At 41.4% G+C, this 22,347-nt stretch overlaps 1 protein-coding gene across 1 annotated transcript in view; it reads right to left on the bottom strand.

Moving 5' to 3' along the window:
- Positions 1 to 22,347, bottom strand: part of LOC308100667 (zinc finger MIZ domain-containing protein 1-like) — a gene marked incomplete at its 5' end in the record, with an annotated part of 141,407 nt that overhangs the window by 66,471 nt on the left and 52,589 nt on the right. The window contains one exon of the mRNA XM_080449733.1: positions 13,669 to 13,774. Coding sequence (XP_080305859.1) covers positions 13,669 to 13,774 — 106 coding nt within the window. The remainder of the gene's footprint in view (positions 1 to 13,668; positions 13,775 to 22,347) is intronic.

Genomic DNA, 22,347 nt, shown 5'->3' with positions numbered 1-22,347 from the left:
TTCCTTTTGCGATGAGAGACGAGGAAAACAAACGAGACACGACGTGTTCCCGTCTTTGAGCCCTGGCGGACGGACGACCCAAACATCGCTGTCATTCCAGCAGCTCCCAGCAGCATCCGGGTCATGTCACCGCACGTTGAAAAATTAATACTTACACATTCTAAAGCGCTCCGTTGTGTCACCTTCTGACATGCACCACTCAGCTGTGGTGGAAAGTAACTAAGTACATGTACTCAAGTACTGCACTTAAGTAAAAATGTTGAGGTATTTGCACATATTTGTACTTTACTTGAGTATTTCCAATTTCCAATACTTTTACTTCTACTCCACTACATCTCAGAGGCAAACATTGTACTTGTACTCCACTACAACTTTTACTCCGATCTACAAACGCATCGCGACGCGTTGTGATCTTGTAGATCTGCTATTTTCAAACATTTTAGTACTTTTACTTTTGGTACTTTAAGTATATTATACGCATTGGGAGCTTGTCGATCGGCTATTTTTGAATAGACAAAGTATGAACCAGGGCTTAATTTGCTCATGTATGTTTTTTGCAATAGCAGTCTAAATCTAACTAAGCAACTTGTACCTAACGTTTTCAAATAAGTGCAGTGGAGTGCAAAGTACAATGGTTGCCTCTGAGATGTAGTGGAGTAGGAGTACAAATAAAGTATCGCAAAATGGAAATACTCACGTGAACTAAAAGTATCTCGAAATTGTACATAAGTACAGGACTTGAGTAAATGTACGTTGTTACTTGGACCTGGAACGCATCTGTGTCATTTTTTGATTTGAGCTAAAAAGCATTATTTTACACTTTGGCTATTGAAAAATAGCAGATCTGCAAGCTCGTAGTGCGGCACTCGGTGCCGCACTACGAGCTTGTAGATCTGCTATTTTTGAAAAATTGAGAAAATGTGTGCAAATCTTTGAATATATATAGTTAGAACATTTGTAACTCAAATCTTTGCTTCTGGGGGGGTCCCTGGAACAACATATTTTGAGATGGTGGTCCGCGGCCAAATACGTATAATTTTGGGGGTCCTTGACATGAAAAGAGTTTGAGAACCACTTATTATAGCAACATGCGTATTTAACATGAGTTAGGATTCAGAAGACATTTGCAGAATCCCCCAGAAGCAAAGATTTGAGTTAAAAAGATTTGCACACATTTTCACGATTTTTCAAAAATAGCGGACCTACAAGCTCATAGCGCGGCACTCGGTACTCGATAGCCCAAAGAAATAAAAAAATGACACACAGATGCGTTCCCGGCCTTAACGGATTAAACCACTGGTAGTGTATGTGTATAGTGGGGGGCGTGGTGGTGGGAGTGACGCGAACATCCGCGAACTACAGAGAGAAGAGAGAGAGAGAGCTGACAAGAAAAGTGGATAAGTTGTCATAATGACAAGAGGCCATTATGCAGCGAAATGAAGGACAACAAATTGACGCGAGACGGACAGCTCTGCTGACAGGCTGACACATCCAACCGAAGCGAAACCATGTCAACCCCCACTGACACACCGCTAATCTGATGGGCTGTCTGTCTGTTGAACTTGACGCCGGCCCCGGTACTGAAGCTCACAGTGGATTAACCCTAAAAGACCGGGAACGCATCTGTGTCATTTTTTAAAATTTCTTTTAAAATCATGAAAATTTGTGCAAATCATTGAATATATATATATTTTAAAGCGAACATTTTTAACTCAGATCTTTGCGTCTGGGGGGTCCCTGGAACGACGATATTTTGAGATGGAGGTCCACGGCCAAATACATATCATTTTGGGGGGTCCTTGACATGAAAAAAGTTTGAGAACCACTAATTATAGCAACTTACCTCTTTTTTAAAAAACAGTTCGGAAACTTGTAGAATCCACAGAAGCAAAGATTTGAGTTACAAATGTTCGCTTTAAAAAATATAAATATTCGAAGATTTGCACACATTTTCACGATTTTTCAAAAATAGCAGATCTACAAGCTCATAGCGCGGCACTAGGTGCTGCGCTATGAGCTTGTAGATCTGCTATTTTTGAATAGCCCAATAAATCAAAAAATGACACAGATGCGTTCCCGGTCTCAATGGGTTAAGGTTATGGGTGAGACAGACAGCGTTGCACCTATTATCAATGTAATGAATCTCTTATAGCAGAAGACAGCCTTGTAGTGCAGTGGTTCTCAACCTTTCTCAAGCCGCGACCCCCCAAAATAATCATATTTGAACTGGGGACCCCCCCTCCCCTGACAAGCACTTGGACTTGTAGGAGTTTCGTTTGACTCGGTTCCACAAAATAGCCGATCTATAAGCACACATTTATAGATTTTACCACTGCGCCACCCGAATGAACGCCTTGTCTTTGTTTTTAACAATAGATACTGGATGTGTCCACAACACATGTTTATTGTTTACCCACGGGACAATAAAATCTATCCTACCCTATCGGGACAGACAATTTAGAGACACAAAAACAAACAAGCAAACAAACAAACAAGCTGAATTACAATATTTCTGCATCACTCAACTAACAATACATTGCAGCGGTTTGTTTAAAAACCATTAAGACCAGGAACGCATCTGTGTCACTTTAGATGTATTTGGCTATTCAAAAATAGCAGATATACAAGCTCATAGCGCGGCACCGAGTGCCGCTGTTGTATATTTCATAACATAACATAGGCATGTGTCTCCATCCCCCCTTCCTGGCCATACAGTTGCAAATCGAATCAGGGATTCAAAGTGTGATCTATTGTTTGTCTAGGTGGGGTCTCACCTTTCAAGGCTGACACACCCACACATGTACCTCCTCTTTTTCTCAATGTAATCACTGCTATAAAGATTGACTATGAAATGTAAGCTTAGTGTGTGTGCCACTCCAAGCCGTGAGGCTGGGGAGCTGGCTGAGGGACCTTGGGGTCCAAAGAACTCTGTTTGGACTATGAAATAAATTGGAAGCAAGTAACCTCACTGACTGGAGTGATGCCTCATTCTTCAACCCTTCATACACATCTCTGGAACATCAAACTAACTACAATATGGCGTTGTTGGCAACTAAAAGTGCAGTAGAACCTTTACCAAAACCTAGTGAAGTCAGTGGTTCAGATACCACACCGCGCTATGAGCTTGTAGATCTGCTATTTTTGAAAAATCTTGATCATTTTTTGGGGGGATTTTTTTCAAAGAACTGTTAGGATTTAGAAAACATTTTTAAGAATCGCCTCAGGTCTTAATGGGTTAATGGCCCTTGTTGATGCACCAACAGGGTTAGTGCTAGTTACTGTACTAGCATGCTAACAGGGATCGTTTCACGCAATCCCATTGGAGCTGGGAGGACCTAATAGGAACAGCCCGATGCTACTGTGGCGAGCCTGACTTCACCGGATGATTGCAGATTACAGATTAAAGACGGTAATCCAGCAGTCACACTGTGAGGTCACTAGTGTCCAGACAGCTCAACACCACTGTCCCTGCTGTTGTTGAAAACTTCCATGTCCACTTGACTGGATCCGGTGGTGGGAAAAAGTACTCAAATGTTTTACTTAAGTAAAAGTATCAATACTACAATGTAGTCTGACGGCTGAGAACTTGAATCCATGAGTAGTTGATAGAATTTGACTGACTCTGATTGCAGAGAACTCTTGTGATGCTGGATCTGTAGGACCCACATTTTCGATTACATTTTTGTTTAGTTTTTGTAATTTCATACGATTTATTTTTCTTGTACTCATCAATATACAGTTGTTTAGATTATTTTTTGTTTTGATTATTTGATCTATCCTGTGATTTTTTCCTCCTGCTCTTGCTCTCTGTATTCTCTCTTTTTGTGAAAAAATTAAAAATTAAAATACACAAATGAAGGAACGCCCACTTCTTTGCACCTGTAAACCTGCAATGTGACAATAATACAATGTATTCTGATTCTGTAGGAACCACATTTCAGGATTCACAGCATACAAAAACGCTGGTGTTTATGGGCAATTTTGTGAAATGTAATATTGGTATTGACGTATCAAGTACGAACTGACTGTTTCCTTTCAAGCTGTTTTCTAAAAAAAAGGCTGCAATGGAAACCAGAATAGAAGCATAGACTCCTACCAACAAACTGTGAAGCCTGTCTGTAAAACTGTGTGTGTGTGTGGGGGGGGAGTCATCCCTCACACAGTGACTCAGAGGTGGTCCTACTTATTTTCGTCACTGATGACTAAGTGATGGAACTGCTACAAACCGTCATCGGTGTGTCATCTGTTCTTGGATCGCGCACACACGCCCCCGACGGACTCCTACAGTACCTGCTTACCAAGTGGGTGTGCTGATGAATAGACAAATCACTTCAAAGGAAATAAGTCTTTCTTGTGCAAAAGAACTGATAACCATGCCACTATCGGTTATTTTATTTAGCAAATATTCTATCGATGTCTTTTTTTTCGATTAATAGAATAATCGAGAAGCAACATAAATATTTTTATATTAAATATAATATAACTACTTTTTTAATATACCGGTATGGTCTCTGTCGGGTGGAAACCTCATTATGTCCAAAACTGTTACTTTTCAGGATTCAGATTAGAAAATAGCAAAAGTAGAAGATCTACAAGCTCAAAACTCTGCTACGTGTGACGCTGTAGTGTGATCAAGTAGGGCCGTTAATTTACGGAAAAACACAAAAAGTTACAATATGGAGATATCCCGACAGCGACGATATATAAATGAATTGATTAGCCCACGAAAGCGTTATTTAATACTTCGTCACACAACGGTATCGGTGCAATGGTCTCTGCAGTTAAAATGGGAGATCTTAAAAAGCTTATATATTCCATTAAATCGATTAGTTCGATTAAACAGCCGGCACCCCTAAGGTGTGTACCGACTGACGAACAGACAAATCGAGGCAAATTTGCTGAGGGGAATCGAAACGTCTTTCTTGTGGCAAAAGAATTGATAACGTAATAATTGCTTTATCAATGCCCCCCCACCACCCAACCCCCCCCCCCTCCCACCTCAACTGATAGGGTGCAGCAGGAGAAATATTCAGAGTGATTGATCAGCAGTGTGTGGAGACGGGGCCCATCCCCCCCCATCCTGTTAAGGAGCCTCCAGACACAGAGCATCCCAGACTCCTGCTCCCTCTGTCTGGGCTCTCAGGTGTCAGGATGTGCAGCCCCATGTCGCCATGCTGGCTGATGCCCGATTGTGCTGGGGCTGCACTTTTACACGCACACGCGCGCACACACACACACACACACACACACACACACACACACACACACACACACACACACACACACACACACACACACACACAACACACACACACACACACACATACACACACACACACACACACACACACACACACGTGCATGTGTGTTTACACACACACACACACACACACACACAGACACACAGACTTGTATTACTATGATTGGGAGGACATCACCATTGTAGGTCGGCGATTTTTATGAATGCCATATTTCTTTATGTAACCCTTTTTTTTTTTAAACAAACAAACAAAATAAGAGCGGATCTATACCTACGTCACGCCTGCGATACATTGTGAGCTTGTAGATCTGCTCATTTCGGAAACCCCCTAATCCTATAACCAAACCAACCTCTAAATGTGTAGTCCTAAACCTTAACGCAAACTGAATCTTTTCCTCGTTTTAAGTACAACTCCCCAAATGTGTTTTTTAACCATTAAACAACCATTTCTCTTGTGAGGACCAGAAAAGGTGTCAGCACAATGTCTATTTATTTAAATCTATTATACTTGTGGGGGACATGTGGCCCTCACAGGTATAGTAATACACGCACGCACACACGCACGCACACACACACACACGCACGCAAAAACACACACACACACACACACAAAAACACACACACACACACACACACACACACACACACACACACACACACACACACACACACACACACACACACACACACACACACACACACACACACGCACGCACGCACGCACGCACGCACGCACGCACGCACGCACGCACGCACGCACGCACGCAGCGGAACATAGACCTTTTTATGGCAGTGTTTTGTGCTGACTTAGCTGTATTGGTGAATAAAGCCAAAGGCCCATCTGTGTCTTTCTTAATGCATGTCCAAGACTGTACATACAGTAGCACTGCGTTGCAGTGGCCAGCGCTTCTTAGTCCCGTATTTTCACGATTTTCAAAAAATGCTTAACGTTTTATGTAAAGCACATTGAATTGCCTTATTGAAATGTGCTATACAAAAAAACGTTTGCACGTGCATTGTTGTCGGATATGGTTCCTGCAGCCTGGTGCGTTGGTGAAAATTACCTCACGACACTTCCCCTCAGAAGCTGGTACATTCATCGTCTTTGTAAATACAAACGGCTAGACGATGGATCATTATGGATATAACATTTCTGTGACCGGTTGAAAAGGTTATAAAACACGAAAATCACTGGCACTGGGTGAGTATATTATGAATATACTCTGGCAGTCAATGTGTTAATCGTAATCGAATCGAAACCTGGCGAATCGTAATCGCATTGAATCGTGAGGGCAGTGCCAATGCACGCCTCTAGAAGTAGGGCGTTAATCTACGAAAAAACACAAAAAGTTAGAATATGGAGATAAGAGGTTTTCGCCCAGACAGCAACGATATGTACTTTGTTACCGTCCACCACCCCCCTGTCTGTCTGTCTCGTCCCCTGACAGGACGTCCTTGTAGCAGACGGATGGAGGCTCTGTGAGTAAGATGCTCCCTATAGGCTGCCCTGGCGTGTCTGATATCTGGCATAGAGGGGTGGGTTCAAAAGCTCCGGAGAAAACATTTGTGAGATCCCATTGGTTCACCGATCTGTCCGTCAGCCCCGCCCCATGCCCCTCCTCCTCCCCAATGTGCAGCATTGAGAGCTCTGACATCACAACATTTGGAGCGACGCCCACTGCACTCTGGTTGGTTGGTCCTATTCCAGGAACTTCAGGCTCCAGGCTCTTATTTTTTTTAGCAAAAATAAAAAATAAAAGCCTGGAGATCGAGGCTAGATGCTCCCTGACTCACATCTGCCTCTCCCACCCTGACGGAGCCGCCAGTGTCTACAAACAGACAAATACAAAGGTGCCAACTGGAACCCAAAAACTGCTTCTTTTGAGATGACGCCATAGTAGAAGAAGAACCATCGTTGGTTTCAGAAAGAATCTTCCAGAACGGGGTTCTTTAATAGCAGTGGTTCTCAACCTTTTCAGGCCGGCGACCCCCCCAAAAATAAATCATTATGTGAACTGGGGACCCCCCCCCCCCCCACCCTGACAAGCACTTGGAATTGTAGGAGTTGGGGCATTATTTTAGTTTGACTCGGTTCCACAGATAAATATCGTGAAAATAGCAGATCGGCTCTTTCACCATTCATGCCTCTTTCTTATATCATTTGACAATTTGGCCAATATTTGACCAGTTTTTATAGTATAGTTTGTTGATGCAGTAACGGTCTTTTGTTTCTTCTTTTTTTTTTGGTTGAGGTATTAAAAAGGACCCACAGGTTGAGAACCACTGCTTTACAGTAAGAACCATTATTGTTCTGTGTGTAGGGCACGCTGCAGGATGGCTGTCTTCATCATATCTGCCATGCCTCCCTCCCTCCCTCCCTCCCACTGTGGTGTAATTACAACCCCAGTTCCCATTTGTACGGCCATGCGTAAACAAAGCCCTTCCTGAAACCCTGGCTCTGTCTGTCTGCCCGGGCGTCTATTAGATCCTAGAAGCATCAAGCTGCCCTGGACATGATTCTGACTGTCAGCTGAGCCCAGACAGTATGCCTGCCTGGACTACAATCACATTACATTACCCCCTCCCCCCCCCCCCCCACCAACACAGGAAAACACACAGAGAGAGAGAGAGAGAGAGAGAGAGAGAGAGAGAGAGAGAGAGAGAGAGAGAGAGAGAGAGAGAGAGAGAGAGAGAGAGGGGGGGGGCAGAGAGAGAGAGACAGAGACACAGAGAGAGACAGAGACAGAGTCAGAGACAGAGAGACACAGACAGAGAGAGAGACAGAGAGAGAGACACAGAGAGAGAGAGAGAGAGAGAGAGAGAGAGAGAGAGAGAGAGAGAGAGAGAGAGAGAGAGAGAGAGAGAGAGACATACTCAATATCAAAGTACTCAACCCCAGTACTTGAATCAAAGTATAGATACTCCAGGTCAAATGTTACTCACAAGTGAAAGTTGCTCTGTACTCAAGTTAATGGAGTAGTTAATACTTAAGATTGTCCAAAACTTTTCAAATAATATCAATAATATACAGATACTCAAAAGTACGGTACTCAAATAAATCGTCTCTGTCCAAAGGCCCTCATTGGAAACAAGTCCGCAAGGACTTTTATGAACGGACCTGTTAGACAAAGTATTTTAAATGTAACTGTGCTGTTTTACATTTTTTGCCTAATAAAATATTCAATCAATCAAAAACTGTCCAAAACTGTCACTTTTCAGGATTCAAATTCAAAAACATAAAAGCGCAGCAGATCGACAAGCTCAAAACGCGCAGCATATCTGCTACTTTTGATGCTTTTGTGTGACGCTGTAGTATCAAGATACCCACAAAAGGTTAAAATATGATAGATAAGAGGTTTCTGCCCGACAGCAACGAAATGCACTTTGTTACATGTCCGCCACTGAAAACATGGCGATCAATATCATACACTGACGTGTGTCTGTTCAGCCCCAGTTCCTTCCAACCAGACGCCTCCCACCACAACATGAAAGAGGATATCGTTGCTGTCGGGTAGAAACCTCTTATCTCCATATTCCCAAAACATTTTGGGGGTGTTTTTACGCCCTACTTGATCACACTACAACGTCACACGAAAGCATCAAAAGTAGCAGATCTGTTACTTTTGCTGTTTATAATTTGAATCCTGAAAAGTAACTGTTTTGGACATAATGAGGTTTCCACCTCGACAGAGACAATATCTTTGCTGTCGGGCAGAAACCTTGTATCTCCATGTTTCATATTTATATCCTACTTTGTGGCACACTAGTGTTGTGCAAAAGTAGCTAAAATTGTTGATCTGCAAGCTCACAACGGAAACCCTCCGTGATTAGCAACCATCAGGGGATCGATCATACTGGAGAAAATATTCTGTGACTACTTGAAAAGGTAAGAAAATCAAAAAATCGCTGGCAGTCTGGGCCTTATTTAGTTAGTTAGTCATACTCTGGCAGTTAAAGAGTTAACTTTTTTCCATTTCCTGAAAAGTTAACCATTTCGGACATACAAGGTTTCCACCCGACAGCGACGATGTTCCGTGGGATCAAAATGTTCACATTAAAGAAGGACCAACACGAAACAAGAAAATGGCCGCGGACGGAGAGAGACCTTTCCGCCTGTGCGTCTCCGCTGCGTATTCGGTTACGACACATTATGCAGCTTATACGTGAGGAATTGAGGGATATACGATTTCAGGTTAGCTCTGCTGTCACTGCACTTCCAGTTATTATGAAACAGTGACATATTCGGCTTTGTTTTCGGAAACGACCACGAAACAAAGGAATCAGACGGTTCAATCAAAACCTCTAGTTTGGTAAAAACCCACAGACACACTTAACCACTGTCACCGCATTCATTTACTGTAGGTAAAAAAAGAAGGTTGAAATCAGTGGTGTAAAGTAACTATATACATTTACTCAAGTACTGTACTTAAGTACTGTACAGTTTTGAGGTACTTTTACTTTACTGGAGTATTTCCAATTGTCTACACTTTAACTTCTACTCCACTACATCTCGGAGGCAAATATTGTACTTCTACTCCACTACAATTATTTGAAAACTTTAGTTACTAGTTACTTTGCAGATTAAATTAAATTATTACATTATAAAACATACATTAACCACTTGAGGCCTTTTTATACCTAGGCTTGATGCGACGCGTTGTGAGCTTGTAGATCGGCTATTTTCAAACATTTTAGTACTTTTACTTTTAGTACTTTAAGTACATTTGGATACCACTACTTTTATACTTTTACGTAAATAGAATTCCGGACTTTTTTCTTGTAACAGAGTACTTCTACATTGCAGTATTGATACTTTTACTTAAGTAAAACATCTGAGTACTTATTTCAACCACCACTGGTTGAAATATGGTGATACAAGGTTTCCTGCCCTGACAGCGACGATAAGGTTTATCCATCTAGTATGTTCCTCTGACTGGGGGTCTTGTCAGGTCCCTGTCAGACAAAGACTGAGTGATCCAGCACGCATCAGCGACACCTCTCCATCTATCTACCCCCCCCCCCCCCCCACGGCGACTTTATGAGCCTAAAGCCGAAAAATAACAGATCTACAAGCTTGTGGATCGGCAATTTCATCAGCGCAAAACTAAGTATAATCAAGCATAAATATAACTCTTAACCCCTAAACGTAACCTCTAGATGTCTAATCCTAATCTCAACCTCAATCTTTTATGTAAGCCTAACAGGAAAAAATCGTATTTTTTTTTACCATAAAACAACCATTTCTCTTGTGAGGAGTGGACCAGGAGAATGGTCCTCACAACGTCTATTTCTCAACTTCTACTATACCTGTGGGGACATTTGGTACAGTACAGTCTCCCACACACACACACACACACACACACACACACACACACGCACACGCACACGCACGTTCAGCCAGTGAGCGTTTCACTTTGACAAATAATGCAGGAGAAGAACGGGGCCGCTCCAGCAGCTCTGAGCGCGTATGGATCGGAGGAAATTGGATTTGATAGGTAAAAAAAAAAAAGTCTGAGGATAGCATTTACTGACTGCACCTCTGTGTGTGTGTGTGTGTGTGTGTGTGTGTGTGTGTGTGTGTGTGTGTGTGTGTGTGTGTGTGTGTGTGTGTGTGCGCGTGCAGTTGTGAGCAGGTGCGTTACCAGTGGTGGAAGAAGTACTCACTTTTTTTTTTACTTAAGTAAAAGTATAGCGATACCATACATACACACACGTACTCTGTCACAAGCAAAAGGCCTGTATTCAAGATCTTACTACATTTGTCAATCAATGTAAAGGGCATGCATTGATTAATAATGTATGTTTTGTAATAATAGTCTAAAATCCACAAAGTAACTCGTTTTCAAATCATTCTACTGGAGTAAAAACGTACAATATTTGCCTCTGAAGATGTAGTGGAATAGAAGTATAAATTATGAAAGAATACTCAAGTAAAGTAAAAGTACATGATATTGTACTTAACCCATTAAAACCGGGAAAGCATCTGGTGTCATTTTAGATTTTAGCGTTGGCTATATTAAAAAATAGCAGATATACAAGCTCACAGCGCGGCACTTGATGCCGTGCTGCAAGCTTGTACATCTGCTATTTTTGAACATTTTTTGAAAAATCTTGGAAGTGTGAGAACTGCGAAGGCATTTGCAGAATCGGCCTCAGGTCCCAATGGGTTAAGTACAGTACTTGAGTAAATGTACTTGTACTGTAGTTACTTTGCACCACTGTGCGTTTAGGGGAGAAGTAAAGAGTGTCGAGTAGACTGTTTTTGTGGATCTGCCAAACGGACGGCTCATCTCGATGGCACATTAATGTTTAATGGGAACTAAAAATATCTGGACCTTTACAACACTCTCACATACTGTAGCCTAATGTGTGGTTGTCTGTGGTGCTTTTAAATAATATAAAAACCACAAAAAAAACACTGAAACACCAGCACATCATAATGACTGGTTTCTTTCAAAACTAGCCTGAAAAAAAAAGAGCTGTCATTCACTGCCGCCATTTTTCCTTTTTTTCCTTTGTACATATAGTGTTTGTATTTGTTGATGACATACTGTATTATTGTGCTAATCTTTTATTTGATTAATTGAATACATAGGACCACAATGGAAACCAGTCCCCAGGGCTTTTTTGTGTTATTTTGTGTGATATTTGGTCTTCAGGCAGAGGCTTTGAGCCTCTCTGCTACACAAGGACCAAAGCAAACCTGCTGAAATACGCATAATGAGATATCTGGGCGCCCCCCCACTAAAAACAAAATCATAACAATACACATAATGAGAGTGTCTGGCCATGAAGTCATAACATGCATTTACGCATGTGAATCCCTAACCCTGAGTTTAGTCATGAACTGGGGGTATAGCAGCATTTTCACAGATGGGCAAATATGAGAAAGAAAATACAGTGATTTAGAGTGTGACTTCAACCGTTTCGCTTTGTTTTGAAGATTTGCTTGTTTAACTAGAACAGGGGTCTTCAACCTTTTCAGGCCAAGGACCCTATAGCTAAGAGAGAGATGAAGCAGGGACCCCCTCTATATTGTATAAAATTGTGTTACAGATTAAACTTTTTTTTGGTTTACGTGGTCTGCTCTTTTTTCCCTCTACACCTATACCTCTTTGCCAAAAATAGCAGATCTACAAACTCACAACGCCTCGCAGCGCGAGGCGTTGTGAGCTTGCAGATCTGCTATTTTTGGCTAAAGTTCTCCTCAGAAAAGGGATGCTAGAGTTCAAGTGGTTAAGGTAAAAAAAAAGAAATCATATCACACAAAGATTTGGCGGACCCCCTGTAGTAACTCTGAGGACCCCCTAGGGGTCCCGGACCCCCTGTTGAAGACCCCTGAACTAGAACAAGACTGGGGTGATGAGGCACGTTACCAACCGATGTAAACCAAGTTAACAGCAGCACATTGGACGGGTTCTGTCCAAGCTACGACAGCAGCAAGTTGCAACCCGTGACGACTCTGCAAGTGGGTCTCCTAATAATTGGCAAAACACTAAGATTCTAAGATAATATAACATTAATATTAAAAATATATAGCGTCTCTGTCGGGAGGAAACGTCATTTTGTCTAAATTTGTTCAAATTCAAAAGTAGCAAACGTTGCAGATCTGCTACTTTTGATGCGTTTGTGTGACGCTGTACTATGGATCAAGCGGGGCGTTAATTTACGAAAAAACACAAAAAGTTGAAAAAGTGGAGGTTTCTGCTCCGACAGCAACGATATACAGTATACGTTATGGGCCCACCCCGTCTGACCACTTCAGTGGTCGGGATGGGTGGGCCGCGAATTTTCCAGGAGAAGGTTGGGTCACCAATGCAGTGTTGATTTTTTCCTCGACTAAAACCGTGACGAAAAATGTTCGTCGACTACCTTTTTTCACTTACGAAAACGAAATAATAACTAAGCTACGATGACTAAAATTAAGACTTAAATTGTATTGACAATCTCGTCAACAAATAAAAACTAGACTAAAATGTCAGTTAGGGACTATTGGGGAAGAGATCCAGCAGAACTAAGACAAGTTGTTTCATGTTTGGTTGCGCTCGGTGTTGCGCCCTGAAAATAGCAGATCTACAAGCTCACAACGCGCCGCGCTGCGACGCATTGTGAGCTTGCAGATCGGCTATTTTCAGCATGCAACCAAGTGTAAAATCAGGCATTGCGACGCCATCAAGGCACCGCCAAAATACATGTTTGTCGACTAAATCAACTGTAGATTTAGTCGACTATAATCTTATGATATTTAACTAAAACTAGAGAAAAATTAAAACATTTCAGATGACTAAAATATGACTAAAACTAAATGGAATTTTATTCAAAAGACTAAACTAAATCAAAATTTGCTGTCAAAATCAACACTACACCACTGCACAACAGTCTGTACCGGTCCGTTGGGGTGGTCTTACCTGCAGACTTGGGGGTGAACTTGTCTCTGTTGGCGGCACACACAGCCAGCAACCTGTAGCCCAGGTCCAAGTCGTAGCCTTGCTGAGCTGCCACCCGACTCACCACCTGAGGAGAGAGAGACGGGGGAATGACTGTCAACCATCATACTTACTTATCCCATTATGGCCGATTCTACCAAAAAATGTGGGGTCCCTTGGCGGGGTACCTGGGGGTCCCCAGCTAAATAAGTTAATTTTTGTTATTAGTCAGAATCATTTGAACCACTTTAACCATTATTGTATACTTTGGCTATTCAAAAATAGCAGATATACAAGCTCATAGCGCGGCACCGAGTGCCGCGCTATGAGCTTGTAGATCTGCATTTTTTTGAAAAATCGTGAACATTTGTGCAAATCTTAGAATATATATATATATTTTTAAGCGAACATTTTGTAACTCAAATCTTTGCTTCTGAGGGATTCTACAAATGCCTTCTAAATCCTAACCGTTTTTCTTTTTGAAAAAAATATGTATGTTGCTATAATATCAGTGGTTCTCAAACTTTTTTCATGTCAAGGACCCCCAAAATGATATGTATTAGTCCGCGGACTAATCTCAAAATCTCAAAATATTTTGTTCCAGGGCCACCCAGAATCAAAGATTTGAGTTAAAAAATGTATATATATATTCAAAGATTTGCACACATTTTCTTTTTTCAAAAATAGAAGATCTACAAGCTCACAGTGTGGCACTCGGTGCCGCGCTATGAGCTTGTATATCTGCTATTTTTGAATAGCCAAAGAAATCCAAAATGACACAGATGCCTTCCTGGATTGAATGGGTTAAGGCCGATTCTACAAAAAAATCCTTCTAAATCGGTCTCAAACTTTCAAGATTAAAAAAATAAATACATCTAAAATAGCCGATCTACAAGTTCACAGCGCGCCGTGAATGCAAACTGTTATGAGCTGATGGCAAGTTGGGAATGCATGCCCCACACGTTTATGAAATACTGCCACTGTGTGTCCTATAACAGTATGGTAGAGTCCTATAATAAATGAGTATGGTACAGTAGTCTATTGTGGTATTGCTACTTTTAATTGAGTGATGAAAATGGGGTTTGCATCCTCTGCATTGTGTGCCCTCGTTTGTGTTTTTATATATTTAAATTTTGGCATATTTTGTTTCAAATCTCAGCAGGAATCCATCTCACCAACCCCCCTTCAGAAGCACAAATAAACTCACAGCAGGGAAGTATTCAAATATCGTTGCCGTCGGGGCAGAAACGTACATTCGTACATTAACGCCCTCCTTGATCATACACACAAAAGTATAAAAAATAGCAGATCTGCAAGCTCATTTCTGCAAGCTCGAAACTCATTTTGAGCTTGCAGATCTGCTATCTTTTGCTATTTTTGAGTTTGAATCCTGAAAAGTAACTGTTTTTGGACATAATGAGGTTTCCACCCGACAGCAGTGGTGGAAAAAGTACTCAAATGTTTTACTTAAGTAAAAGTATCAATACTGCAATGTATAAGTACTGTTAAAAGTAAAAGTCTGGTGTTCAAGTGGTTAATGTATGTTTTGTAATAATTTATATCTGCAAAGTAACTAGTAACTAAAGTTTTAAAATAAATGTAGTGGAGTAAAAGTACAATATTTGGATCCGAGATGTAGTGGAGTAGAAGTAAAAGTATTGGAAATTGGAAATACTCAAATAAAGTACAAATACCTCAAAATTGTAAAAGTAAATGTACTTAGTTACTTATTAGCCCCAACAGTATATATCCATGTGTGCCATGTAGTGCACACTATATATTATTTATTTATCTATAAAAAGGGCCAATGAGGGAGCGTTTTACTTTCTCGGGCAGCACTATGAAATATTCATCTCATTGGATGAATAATGGATGCTAAGAAAACAAGCAACCACAGTGAAGTTCTTAATCCTGTCCGTGTCTAAATGCTGTTGATCTTTTGAGCCTTTGAGAAGCGATACTGAGCTGGCAGTTTATGCTGCTGACCTTTAACGCAGATATAATACACACTCACGCGCACGCACGCCAGTCGGTGGAAAGTAACTAAGTACTTGTGCTTAATGTACTTAAGTACTGTACTTAAGTACAATTTTGAGTTGACTTTTTACTTTACTAGTTTTTTACTTTTTAATATTTCCAATTTGCAATACTTTTACTTCTACTCCACTACATCTCAGAGGCAAATATTGTACTTTTACTCCACTACAATTATTTGAAAACTTGTGATCCAGACTTGGAGGTTATGCCTAATGTGTAACGTAGGCTCTGTTGGCACGACTGCGGCGTGCTCCGTGCACAGCTAACCTACAAGCTCACAACGTGTCGCGGATGCAACGCGGTGTGAGCGTGTAGGGTGTGCCGTCTTTCGGCGCGCAACACCGTAACGCAATGAAGTATGAATCGGGCTTAATTGATACTTCATAGCATGACGGTGTTGCTGTTGTCGACAAAACAAACTAATCTACACGCAAAAAAAATGTTCCGCCCTGAATAGAGAACCAAAATCACTGAGCCCAAAATACACACGTTATCAAATGTAACTCAATATCTTATGAAACAGAGTCACATACAGTACAGAATCGCGGGGATGATTTGTTTATTTTTGGAACACAGTTCTTATACGCAATCTAAGATTTCCCCCAGGGGTCCTTGGGGGGTTCCAGGGGGTCCCCAGTGTTAATGTAGCACTAGCATCACAATGATTTTAACCACATTTATACGTTGGCTGTTCAAAAATTGCAGATCTACAAGTTCATAGCATGTCGCTTCGTGCCGCGCCGCGAGCTTGAAATTGTTTTGAAAAAAATCGACAATGTTTTTTTTTTACATAAATCTTCTCTTCTGGGGGTCCCTGGCACATACCATTTTCAGATGGGGGTCCGCGGCACGAAACTTTTTTGGAGAACCACTACGTTATTGAGCTTTATTTTGACGACTACATCGGCATCCAGGAGAGGCCCCACCACTGGGGAGACAAAAAGGTAGATAATGAAGGCCTTTTACTTTGACACACACCAGGTCCCTCCCTGGCAGTGAGCTTCTAACAACGCTTTAGTGTTTAATGACTTGAGAACACTGGTTGAACATTTATGGGACAGGGACCAGGCGTCTCACACCAAAGTAAAAGGGGGGGAAACGCTAAGTGAAAGTTAAACAGGACCCGGGAGAGACCAGGAGTTAAATCATCATTAAAGGGGGGGAAACCTCTTTGCTTCATCTGCCAACAGATGATAACTCTCCTGTTTTCCTCTTGACCCCAAAAACACACGTTTACCTTTAACAAGGTCAACGTGGGTGCCTTTTAGACACGCACACGCACGCACGCACGCACACACACACACACACACACACACACACACACACACACACACACACACACACACACACACACACACACACACACACACACACACACAGAGAGCGAGCGAGCGGGCTGGCGCTCATAAAGCCATCTCTGTCACAGGCGATAAGGCTATTAGTGGCAAAACAGAGATATTATCGTCGCCGTCGGATGGAAACCGTGTATGTCCAAGAAGTGTTACTTTTCAGACAATCCGCGAAAAACAGCGCCTTCTGCCGTTTTTTTACTTATTCATTTGGCTCTGGGCGGAGCTGAACGGACGACCCGTGCTCAGGGAAAGGTCTGCCTTCAGCCTTTCACTTCCGGTGGTGCGACTATGTTTTCATTCCCACTAACAATATTTCTCCACGGCACACTAACACCATTTCTCCCAAAGAACATGGATCGTTTTGGTTATAAGCCCACTTGTTTCTATGATGAAAGAGCAAGTTAAAATGTTTCTAACTTTCCGTGTTTTTGTCGGCTTCGAGGACGCTATTGTTAAATGAGTTTTCGGTACACACGTAAATCCCGCCCACTACATTTGATTGGGTAAAGCGCGGCCTGCTTCCTGATCCGATGGCACGCCCCCTTGTAGCCAATGTGCACGGGTTGTCAACACGGCTACCGACAGATTCAAACGCAGAGCAGAATCTGTTCTTGAGAGATGACTTTTCAGACAATGGGAAAAAGAACCATGTGTTCCAACATCGTAGTTATTATCTAATCACACGCTCTTGTTAACGCGTTTCATTGGTTCAATATTCATAAATCCCACAGACACACTTAACCACTTTTTTTTTAATCATTCAAAAATGCAAAAAACAGCAGATCTTGTAGATTGGCTATTTTAGCTTTTGTGTGACACTGTATTATAACAAAGTATGGCATTGATCAGTGGTGGAAAGTAACTAAGTACATGTATTCACGTATAAATTTGAGGTATTTTCCAATTTTCAATACTTTTACTTCTACTCTCAAAGGCAAATGTTATACTTTTTTACTCCACTGCAATTCTTTGAAAACCATAAAACGCACATTAACCAGCCCTCTATAATACTTTGGCTATTTGAAAATAGCCGATCTACAAAGTGACGCGTTGTGAACTTGTAGATCTGCTATTTTCAAAAGATTGCTATACATATTGAACTTGTGAAATGGGACATTCTGCAAAACGAGAACTTTTAGTATATTTTGATGCGAATACTTTTACCGTGCACTTTTACTCGTACATTTTTCATACCAGACTTTTACTTGTAACAGAGTGTTTCTAAATTGCGGTATTGATACTTTTACTTAAGTAAAGAAAATTCAGTACTTCCTTCACCACTGGCATTAATTTACCCAACAAAACATGGAGATAAGAGGTTTTCCCGCCCCCCCACAGCAACGATATGAGACTTTGACGCTCTACTAAAGTGGGAACTTCAAAAGATGTGACGGTTCTAATAGCGGTATAGGATTCTTTTCAGTGAGAGCTGCCAGAGAGCTTTTTTTTCCTCTGGAGCATCGTCTTGTCTGCCAGAGAACCTGCAGACTCACAAGGAAAGAAGCAAAAAAAAAACACGAGGAAAAAGCGCTTCCCAGGACGAAGTTAACCCGTTGAGACCGGGAAACGCAAATAGCAGATCTACAAGCTCATAGGGCGGAGCTTGTAGATCTGCTAATTCTTTTTTTAAACGTGAAAATTTGCGCAAATCTTTGAGTATATGCTTTTTAAAGCGAACGTTTGTAACTCAAATCTTTACTTCTGGAAGGTCCCTGGAACAATATATATATATATATATATATATATTTTTTTTTTACAAATGTTCGCTTTAAAAATGTGTATTCAAAGATTTGCACACATTTTCACAATCTTTCAATAATAGCAGATCTATATCAGCTATTTTTGAATAGCGTTCCCGGTCTTAGTGGGTTAAGTGAATCTGTTTCACTTACCGACTCCGGCATCTGACGAGACTGACATTTTTCTGACAGTCAGTCAAATCATGTCCGTGTCAATCTTTGAAAAAAAAAAAAAAAAAAACGGCAGGCAGGCAGCCCAACCACAGGAGGGGGCTCGCACAGATAGATTCAACAGGGATTTTAACAGTTTCTCCTCATAAGCCCCCGCTTTTCAGCGTAATCTCCCTCCGAGGACACATAATTCAGGCCCCATATTTGAGTCTAGTGATGAAACACCACGGTTGACGGGGGTCAGTGGGACATTCATATCCTGAGCTTGTTTATATGTATTTTTGTTGCAGTGGTGGAAAAAGTACTAAAATGTTTTATTTAAGTTAAAGTATCGATACTGCAATGTAGAAGTACTCCGTTACAAGTAAAGTCCGGAATTAAAATTTGACTTGATTAAAAGTACAAAGGTATTGGTATCAAAATGTACTTAAAGTACCAAAAGTAAAAGTACTAAAATGTTTGAAAATAGCAGATCTACAAGCTCACAACGCGTCGCGATGCGACGCGCTGTGAGCTTGTAGATCAGCTATTTTCAAACAGCCTAGGTATAAGATGGGGCTAAAGTGGTTAATGTATATGTTTTATAATGTAATGATTTACATCTAGGTCTATTTATATCTATATCTAAGTAACTAGTAACTAACGTTTTCAAATGATTGTAGTGGAGTAAAAGTACAATATTTGCCTCTGAGATGTAGTGGAGTAGAAGTAAAATAATAGACAATTGGAAATACTCCAGTAAAGTAAAAGTACCTCAAAATTGTTCTTAAGTACAGTACTTGAGTAAATGTACTTAGTTACTTTACACCGCTGATTTTTTTGTTTATTTTTTCAAGAGAAACAAAACCAGTTCATCGTTCTCCCTACAACTTCAAACATCGCGATATCACTTTTAGGTCACATGGCTATTAAAATAGAATGGTAAATTGTGCATATATGTAGACTGTAGCGAGTGCTTTATCAATGTGCATTACATTCTCACGCCATGCCCATGGGCACCAGACCTGCTCATCAGAAGCAGTATTAGGGGATCAGTGTCTTTGCTTATAGGGACACTTAAGCCTGCGACACTCCTGTATAGCCTGTAGGGGGGAGAGGCGGGGATCGAACTGGGCACCTTTTAAATTCTCAAGGGACCATTCTCCCTCCCGGGCCGCATATTATAGGGCACACAGGTGCACACATATCTACTGTACCATTCTGTTATATCAGTGGTTCTCAAACCTTTTCATGTGAAGGAAGGACCCCCCAAAATGATATGAATATGAATTTGGCTTTTCTTTTTTTTAAATCGTGAACATTTGTGCAAATCTTGGAATACATATTTTTTAAGCGAACATTTGTAAAATATTTTGTTCCAGGGACCCCCTAGAAGCAAAAAAAGCAGATTTGAGTTACAAATGTCCGCTTAAAAAAAAGAAATCTAATATTTGCAGAATGTTCACGATCTAAAAAAAAATAGCAGATCTACAAGCTCATAGCGCGGCACTCTGTGCCGCGCGATGAGCTATTTTTGAATAGCCAAAGAAGTCTAAAATGACATGGCTAAAGTGGTTAAAATGATTGTGACGCTATATGAACTCATATTGCTGGGGACCCCTTGATACCCCCCCCAAACCCTGCCCCCCAAGGACCCCTGGGGGTCCCCGGACCACACTTTGAGAACCACCTTGTTATAGGGCAGACAGTGGGCACATAATACTGTAGCACACGGGGTTGCGTACAGCAAAAAGAAATCTGTGCCACAGCTGAGCGGTGTGAAGAATAAAGGGTTTCGCTCGCTGTATAGGCATCGAATCTGCCACTAAAAATACTCTAAAATAAAAATGTCACTACACTGACGCGTCTCGCACTGCGCTGCGATCCGCCGCTCGCTCGCTGTGCACGAGGAGGAGTAAAAAAGAGAAAAAAACTGTGTGTGTGTGGGGGCTGTCGAGAGGCAGACAGAGTTATCAGGTGAAGCGATGACAGCACAGACGTATCGTTCTTTTATAGAACTCAGAAAGAGAAGCTTCCCAATACAGTACAGTGTTGGGAAGTAACCAAGTACATTTACTATAACGTACTGTATTTAAGTCCAATTTTGAGGTAGTTTAACTTTACTTGAGTATTTCTTAGGGGTGTGCCGACTGCCGATATATCGTCCCGCGATATATCGTGATACGTTTTCATGACGATATGTATTGTTTTGGCGTTTTTGAAAAACGTGAGTTACAGTGAAAGTGGTCACTCCGGATTATAGTTCACAGCGTGATTTTTTATAAAACAATAAAAAAAATAACGGACAGGATTTCCCGTCCGTGGCAATGATATCCATTGCAGAATCGGACGGGAATTCCCGTCTGTGGCAATGAAAGAGTTAAGAAAACCCCCCCAAAATAGCTGATCTACAAACTCTTCCTCTAATTTAGCTATTTGTCGTATGAAAAAGCAAATAGGGTTTAAGAGGTTAAGCAAATATCCCCCCACCCCATGTGTGTGTGGGTCATAGCTATATCCTGCCAAATCCAGCAAAGATTTGAGTGAATTTTTTTCGCAACTTAATGTTAAGATTTTTCAAAAATAGCAGATCTACAAGCTAATAGCGCGGCACTCGGTGCCTCGCTATGAGCTGGTATATCTGCTATTTTTGAATAGCAAAAGTATAGAAGGTTAAAATGATTGTGATGCTATATTAACACATTTTGCTGGGGACCCCCTGGAACCCCCACCCAAGGACCCCTGGGGGGTCCCCGGACCCCACTTTGAGAACCAATGCTCTAAAGATATCGGAGTCAGCCTTGAAGAATGAAAAAAACAAACTCACATCGCTAAAACCTGGAATTCAGACAGCCACATTCAATTGAGAATTCCATTAAACATAACCACTGAGCTAATTTAATGATGACACAATTAATTTGGCACGTCACTGTTACTTCTTTTCTTGCCAATGCTGCTGTAATTCTCCTGATAAGAAGCCATTTTCTTTCCCTGAGACTGATTAAACACATTTATCTGATGAGAAACAGCCCCCATGCTAAGCGGCAGCTCTGCGGGGGGTCCCTCTATTGTACATCTCTGTATCCGCATTAAGACGCTTTTCATTCTGATTTACACGTTACTGTAAGCCCCCGGTTCGTACTTTCGTCTCGCGCCGAGAATAGCAGACGTATAAGCTCATGGCGAATCGCTAGACGCGTCGCGCTGTTGAGCTTGTAGATCGGCTATTCTCACGCGCGACACAATTGGGTGACGGGGCATAAATTAGGCTTTAATGAGAGTTTATGTTTGCTGACGCGGTGGTGTGAGCCGAGGACAAATGTTTCTTCGTCTTTTTCAAAGATGAAACATTTGGTGATAAAACACCTGCGGTTGTAATTAGA

The sequence above is a fragment of the Gymnoscopelus braueri genome (genome assembly GCF_963280865.1).
Source record: "Gymnoscopelus braueri genome assembly, chromosome: 14".
NCBI lineage: Eukaryota > Metazoa > Chordata > Actinopteri > Myctophiformes > Myctophidae > Gymnoscopelus > Gymnoscopelus braueri.
Note: the sequence above shows the minus strand (reverse complement) of the source record. Positions and strands in the feature narration are given on the sequence as shown.